The sequence below is a fragment of the Aegilops tauschii genome, chromosome 2 (genome assembly GCF_002575655.3).
Source record: "Aegilops tauschii subsp. strangulata cultivar AL8/78 chromosome 2, Aet v6.0, whole genome shotgun sequence".
Lineage (NCBI taxonomy): Eukaryota > Viridiplantae > Streptophyta > Magnoliopsida > Poales > Poaceae > Aegilops > Aegilops tauschii.
In genome coordinates, this window is record NC_053036.3 from 18146761 (window position 1) to 18154334 (window position 7574).

Genomic DNA, 7574 nt, shown 5'->3' on the forward strand with positions numbered 1-7574 from the left:
TGTTTGGACATTGTTTGGTCGCGAGCACGTGGCGGCGGCGTCGTGGGCTTCGCGGGCGTGCGCGCGTCCTGGGCTGGGGCGGCGGCTGGGCCTGGCTCGGCCAGATCCGCAGCTTGGCGGCCTTGGACGGCGCGGGCCATCTCGCCGGCGGGTCGCGGTGCATCTGCTGCGGCTCGCGCGGCTGCCGGTGGCCGATGTGCAAGGCCCGGCGTGGCACCTCCTGTGGTCGTCTCCAGGACGGATCTGACCGTCTGCGCGTCCTCATCGTCAGCCGGGTGTTCGACGTGCTCCTCGCTGATCTGATCTGGAGGCCGTGGTGGGGTGTTGCAGGGGGCAACGTGAGGAGGCTGGCTGGAGGGATGGGTGGTCTGCCCACCCGTCACCGGCGCGGGGGTGTGCCGGTCGAGGTCTCGCACTATTCCGCCCCCTCCTCTTCTCCCTGGCCTGGTTGCCTCCGGCTCCATCTCGAGGTGCTGGCGGCTCCAACGATGGTGGGGGTCTGCTGGTGGTGGTGATTCGTTCCTTTGGGCGGTCGTGGGGGGTGTCGGGTGGCAGGGCGGCGGCTCTGCGGTGTTCGTGAGCGGAGCTCGCAGCTCGGGTGCGGACTGGTGACCTTGGTCGCGTGGGCGGCGGGGTGGCTCAGGCTCGGCGACCCGTGGTGATCGGAGATGGAGAGGTATACCGGGGTGAAATCCTTGTCTGACCACGGTCAGACCTACGGTGGCGGCATCCGCGGGCGTCGTCCCCTTCCTGTAGGCTCCGTCGCGGTCTCTCCTGATTCTCCGTGTTGCTCCGGATGAAAATCTTGATCTTTCGATCGGGTGGTGTCGGCGCTCCGTTGTCGTGCCCTTCCTGAAGGCACTACCTTGGAGCTCGCGGTTCGTCGGCGGTCAGCTATGTTCTTCACGGTGGCTTGTTCTCGGTGGAGGGCTACGTCATCTTCGTAGTGATGCTTGTTGTACATCCCTTGTCCGCTTCGAGTTGGCTTAGCTGATCTCCGGCACCTTTGTATCTTGCTCTGTGTGTGTTTGGATGCTGTGTTGTGTGGTTTGGTTGTATAAGGGTCATTGCTTTATATATAAAGCAGGGCGAAAGCCTTTTTCGGTAAATAGCCTAGTATGATTCGAGAGGCTCTCCGGTATGCGGGTATTCTAGGGCTAACTAATCGCAGACAACCAAGTTTGTGGGAACACGTGCGGTGAATATGTCGCCCACACTTCTCCCCTAACTCTAGCTAGAATCCATGAGATATGCTAATATGTCTAGGTGCGATGACGTCAATGGTAGCAACTCAGGGTGGACACGGTACGAGCCGGTCTGGTCCCTGAACGAGCCAGCGTTTGGACCGGCCGCCGGCGGTCCGGACCGGACCGGACCGACCAACCTGGCGGTCCTGTTTCTAGGGACCGGACCGGCGGCGGCGAAGCCCGGGCCGGACCGAGCGGACCGGCCAATAACCACCGGCAGCGACGTCTATGGGTGCAGCGGCGAGGTGGGCGGCGTGCAAGGGTACTGCGGCGAGGTGGGCGACGTGCAGTGGAAGTGCGCTGGGCGGCGCGGCTGTTGTTTGATTGATTTTTGATGTAGCCATGAACCAGCACACGATGTATTTCTTAGCAGTTTTTCTGTTGCATGCAAGTAATGTTGCGCGTGTATGAGCCCGTGATTTTCTCTGTACGGGCCTTGCCTTGATTAGCGGATCAAATCTAACGTGGAGAAGGTCGTCAAATGACGCCATGATTTTTGGATGAAACCCATTTTCTCTCGTACTTTCTATTTTCTGTAGGCTCAATAAAAGGAACGGCAGCCTGAGATCGATGACGCGTGATTATAGGAAGCCGCCGCTAAATTTATAGCCTTCCAAAACAATACTGTACTTGCCTAATCTGATGGAGCATTACTCCCACGATCCAAAAATCACGGCCGAGCATTTCTCCCACGATCCAAAAATCACGGCAGAGCGTTCTCCCACGATCCGATTGGTGGCCTACGTGCGTGCTTGCTCTGCTGAAGTGGCTGCCATGGCACTTGTCTCCATGGCGAACAGCGCTGCCATGGCAGGAATTGGTGCAACGGTTGGGGTCGATGCCATGGTCGAGAACTCGAGAGCGGCTGCGGTGCACACACGACAGCGACGGCGAGCGGCGGCAAGATGCTAGTACGACACGCGGAGGTGAGAATGGAAGGGAAGGGCAAGCTTGGAGACACGGTGGTTCACCCGAGGGCTGCCGGTGGCCGCGACGACGAGGAACGGCGGCGACTGTCGCTGTGGTTTCTCGGTCCGCTCGGTCGGCCCGGTTAAATACCGGACCGGACCGACATTTTTTCGGGCCCAATTTGGCAGACAGGACCGTCCAATTTCTATAACGAGCCAGGACCGAGCAGGCCAAGACCGAACGGGCCACGAGCGGGCCGAAAAGCCCGCTCGGTACGTCTAGCCTGAGTAGCAACAGAGAAGCTAATGTGCATGAACAGGGCTCCAGCCAGTGGTGGTGCCGGTGTCCCTAGTTTTGACTCGGGTGATGGTGGGATTCTTGTTGGTTTGGCATCGCCGCTTTTGCCTTGTGTATGGTAGATTTAGCTGTGATGTATCCTCTGTTCGAGCTGAGCATTTTTTGTCACTCTGCTCCGGGTAACATATTCACGTCTGGCTGCATTTGTGTCATGTGTTGTATCCCTCTATACTAATTCTACTCCTTCTATCAATAAAATGATACACAAGTTTTACGTATTTGCGAAAAAAATAGCTCTGGCTAGTGGTGGCGCCACTGGTGTCTGGTGATCTACACTCTGACTTTGTGTGATTTTAGGTTTGGACAAGGATGTCTTTTCCTCATACACGTGCAGGCTACAAGGATTCTAGATTAGCTTAATTCCCGGCTCCATCAATGGATAACAGAATTGCACCTGCTTGATGCGGTGATGACCTTAGATCATCTCTAGCAGACCCCGTAAACGGTCCGAACCCGTATAATTCGGGCGAGTATACGGGTTCGGTCCGTTTTTCTTGCTAGAACAGACTCCGTGTCCCGGGCTCGGCCTGTAAAGAGTATACCGTGGCCTGGGAAAAGACCCTCTCCACCGCTATTTATTTGGTTTCACCGCTCGGATACGGGTCAAACCCTATCCGCCTCCGCCGCCGCTCCGCTCCGATTCCCCTCCCCCTCCACCCCAATTTCTTGCCACCGGCGAGCCTAAAAAAATCCCTAGAGACCCTTCCCGACCCATGGACGGCTACAGAAGTGGTGGGGATGACGCGGAGCACCCCCGCGGCCGCATCTCTGACGCCGCGCGCAAGCGCGGGGCGCGGAAGTGGCTCAACTATCGCAGCCGACCGCCGCCGCCGTTCGAACGCCGCGAGCTCGACGAGTATGAGCGCGAGCTCGCCATCCACCGTCGCGCCTCCTCTACCGCGGGGAGCTCCCCCGCGGGCGCCTCGAGCTCGCGGCTCACTCTGGTCAAGAGAGAGCCGGAGGAGCTCGGGGCCGCTTGCCGTAAAGCTCGAGGCCGACGCGGACCCGCCGCGTCGAGGGGTCATCGGCCCCGAAGACTACCTCCCCCCGGGGCAGGAGGACCACCTCGAGCGAGCCATCATGGAGCGCTTGGCGAGGGAGTAGGAGGAGGTCGAAGCGCGCCGCCGCCGCGAGCTCGAGATCGAGGAGATCTTCCTCGAGCAGGGCGTCACGGTGTCGCAGGCGCACACGTCCAAGGAGGTGGACCTGCGCTTCATGAAGGCCGAGTAGGCCAAGGTCTGGATCGACCTCGACTCCAACGAGGACTGAGGTCCTCCGGCTCCTCCGCCGCGTCGTCGCCGCCGCACCCATCGATTTTGGTAGCCTAAGCTAGGGTACGCTGCACGGCCCCCAAATCACCCCCCCATATGTAATACTATAATGTAGTATGATGAACAACTATCTATGATGTAGTATGATGATCAACTATGTATGATGAATGTCGTTGCAAGTTTCTTCCGCGAATGTTTTTTTTTCTAATTTTACAATTTCACATATGTGGTCTGATCTGCAGCGCACGAATTCGACCCGCAGATCTGATCTGCAGCGAACTGTAAACGCATTTTCCGGATCCGACTTTTACAGGGTCTGCAGAGATGCTCTTACCCAAGAACACTAACAAGAAAATGCCGGCATAGGTACGTACAAACTGCCAGCAAAATGTTTGCTAGCCGCATATTTGTCCATGCTTAGTAGGCTGAGGCTTTACTGACAGCTTTTCGGCCATCGAATCAGTGCTTCACCGACGGAAGGAGAGCGTTGGCACAAGTGAAACATGCTATCGGTACAAAAATGTCTTCGACATCGAAGAACTCGCCAACGTAATCAAAGGAGCAGTTGCCAAAGAAATCCCAGTCAGAGCAGACAGCCGCCGACTCCCAGGAGGAGGAACAATGGATTTCGTCGGTGGAGGAGCTCAGCTCCGCCACTTTCCCCGCCGGCCGCATGTCTGGCAACGGCGTTGACTCGACTTTGGCCACCTCGGCTGGGAGCTCCTCCGAGAGTGAGGTTTTTCGAGCGTCACCGTCGTCAGGCCGTGGCGAGCGGCTGCCCACGCACCCAAAGTCGAGGATCTTGACGTCGTCCAAGGCGGCGAACGCCGCCTCGGCACCGTGGCAGCAGGTGTGGTCGGCGAAGTAGGTGAGGACGTAGAGGGGAGGGTCGTGCTCCTCTGACCGCTGGACCTGCCTCCTGGCCGGGCAGCCGCCGGCGTCGAGTGTGTAGGCGCACCTGAAGTAGTGCCTCGGGTGGTTGCTGCCCCGGATGTCCTTCTGCCCGTACTTGGTCCACACGAAGCCGTCGTCCCAGTTCTGCTTCCTCTCCACCCTCGTCGCCGCTGCCGTCTCTCCGCTAGTCGTGCGCGTCCTGAAAAAACACAATGGTGGTTGGCTCGTTGGTCGTTGCTCGACGTGTACTGTGTACATACAACGTCAGTCATGTAGCACTAGTGCTTCGCAGTTAGCTTGATGTACCTTCTTTTGTGCCGGGTTGTCTCAGTGGCTGCGCTCTGGGGCCCCAACTTGCGCTTCTTCCGGCCTGCAGGTTTGCCGTGGAGGGCGGCGAGGGCGCGGTCGCAGCAGCTTAGGATCTCGGCGGCGAGCTCCCGTATCCCGGCGTGGTCGTCCTGGACCTGGAGCAGGGCCTCGAGGGCGGCGGCAGACTTGCGTCCCTGCGCCATCAGTTCGGACACCCGGGCCGCCGGAGTGACTAGTGCTGCCATGTCCTCTCCTCTGCGACTGGGCTGCTTTCTCCCTCCGTGTGAGCGCGTTTGTTTCTCTGAAGCTAGCTGGGGTGGATCTAAGCAGGCGGGGGAAGGTCACATTTTATACATGAGATCTGAGCATAGTTTGGGCACTCCATACTACTTAATCTGGATATTTAGGTCAGTAGCTGCCGGTTGCCAGCTATAGGTAGCGGCTAGCGACCGAGGGTCGACGAATGCACATGCCAACCGTTAATTATTATTACTCCATTAACAAAAACATAATCGATTCGTTGACGCACGCGCCATTTTATTTCATACTATATCAACACGGTCATACTCCCACTTGGAGTGAGTTGGATCGACCGATGATGCATGCATGCATGCACGTTGCCGCGTTGCACGGCGCGTCGTTTAGCTGAATTTGACTACTACTCCAAGGGTTCACGATGCAAATGCATGCACGGGCAATCATACTCCCTCCGTTCCTAAATGCAAGTCTTTGAAAAAATTTCACTATGAACCACATACGGAGCAAAATCTTTAAAGTCTTATATTTAGAAACGAGGGAGTAGATAGCAATAAAGAACTACAAATCGCAGGGGAATTTTGTTAGTTAATGTACTGGCCGTCCAGAAGAAGCAAAAAGATCTATATGTGGCAGGCACACCCACCCATGCATCCATCAGCAGGTGGCGTTTTCCTTTTATGCCTCATGTGTGCCGTCTAGTTGTAATATTAACTGGTTAAGCTTGTTGTCCATCCATAATCCAGAACAGGAGTTTACCGTGGCCCACTAGGCCAAACCCAGTTGGGAGCTTGGCATTAGAAAAGCATGTGGTGCTACTAATACCATGGGCGGGTCTAGCATGCATGACAGTGGTCTCGATTAAAATAGGCTCCATTTGGTTTTGCATTTGATAGTTGGCTTCGTCACTACAAAAAAAAACCACGTATGGTCGCTTTTTCTGGGACGCTATTTTATTCGTCTCTACGCCTATGGACACTAGCGACCTAAAGACGCTTCTTAAGACGTTTATGGAGTGCCACAAGCTTTTTCTTATAATTAGCCTTCAAGAAAATAAGCATTTAATTTTAATTAACTTAGAGACTATTTGTGAGACGTTTTAGTGTGCGACTCTATTCTTATCTTAGACTTAAGAAATCTTTTCCCCACAAAAAACAGAAAAAGACTTTAGAAATCTTTGAATAATCATATTTTTAAGCCGAATAGCTATTAAAATGAGTTGTACTAAACTTTGAATAAAACTTCTAGACACCAAACCCTAGCCTAGATTGGTTGTGGTGTGGGCTTGGACCTTTTCTTGGTCCGACCGAGAAGACTCGGTCAAACACCAAACTGGACGGTGTTCTGTTGGGCCTAATAAGACGACCTAGATCGGCTAATTATGCTAGTGGGCTGAGACGGGAAACCCTATTATGTGTGTAGGTCAGCCGACGGGGATCCTGTACGGCGCACAGGTCGAGACCTCCTATAGGCTGCTCTCTGCGGCAAAGAGCTGTCGTTTTGCATAGACGACTCAATGACTAGGCCGGCCCCTGAAGATCAAGACCGACATCGAACGCGCACTATGGTGCAAAAAAACGCTATCACAGGGATTCAAAGAAGGGATCAAGTGTTATACATGACCTGCTACTACCAGTTGAACTAGCAGTCATATAAGAGCATATGGTAGCATCAACAATAAAGAACCAACAGGCTGCGCGGGCCAGAATTATTTTAGGAAATTTAAAAGTATTTTTTTCAAAAAAATGGAATGTTGTACAAAACTCAAACACTTTCCAAATTTGTAATTTTTTTAATAAACTATAACATTTTTGAAAAACAGGAACCTTTTTTGAAAATCATGAAGATTTCTTGAAACGGGATCATTTTTCCGCATTCCAGAACGAAATTTGGAGACGCGAACATACTTTGAAACTCCTGAATAATATTTGAAAACACGAACATTTTTTCCAACTTGTGAACAATTTATGAAACTAGGACATTTTTTGAAACTCTGGGAAAAAATGAAAAGGTAAATATTTTTTACAATTTGCGAGCTATTTTTGAAAATGGGAACATTTTTTAAAGCACGATTTTTTTAAAAAAGTTGTGAATTTTTTGAACAAAAGCATCCCCAACATTTTCTGAAAAACAAGAACATTTTATGAAAATTCCCAACATTTTTTTAATTTATTAACAACTTTAATAAACGAATTTTCTTCTTCTTTATGAGCACAGTCTACGCAAAACTGGGCCAGCCCATCGCGTTGCTGCTCGGTCGCTCGCCTGTGCGAAGTGCCGGCAGTTTGACGCAGTGCACGTCAAATAGGATATTCCGCGAAGGTTGTTGCGA

At 53.3% G+C, this 7574-nt stretch overlaps 1 protein-coding gene across 1 annotated transcript; it reads right to left on the bottom strand.

Moving 5' to 3' along the window:
* Positions 1 to 3986: 3986 nt before the first annotated feature.
* LOC109780975 (uncharacterized) lies at positions 3987 to 5232 on the bottom strand. The gene is made up of 2 exons (XM_020339554.2): positions 4985 to 5232; positions 3987 to 4877 (listed from the first exon to the last, which is right to left on the bottom strand). The coding sequence occupies exons 1-2, from the start codon at positions 5230 to 5232 to the stop codon at positions 4244 to 4246; spliced, it is 882 nt and encodes a 293-aa protein (XP_020195143.1). The 3' UTR covers positions 3987 to 4243.
* Between the last annotated feature and the right edge of the window lie 2342 nt (positions 5233 to 7574).

Coding starts and splice junctions, on each gene's coding strand:
- LOC109780975 (XM_020339554.2), bottom strand. CDS start 5,232: ATGGCAGCACTAGTCACTCCGGCGGCCCGGGTGTCCGAACTGATGGCG. Junction 4,878..4,984: donor ACAACCCGGCACAAAAGAAG/GTACATCAAGCT, acceptor GTGTTTTTTCAG/GACGCGCACGACTAGCGGAG.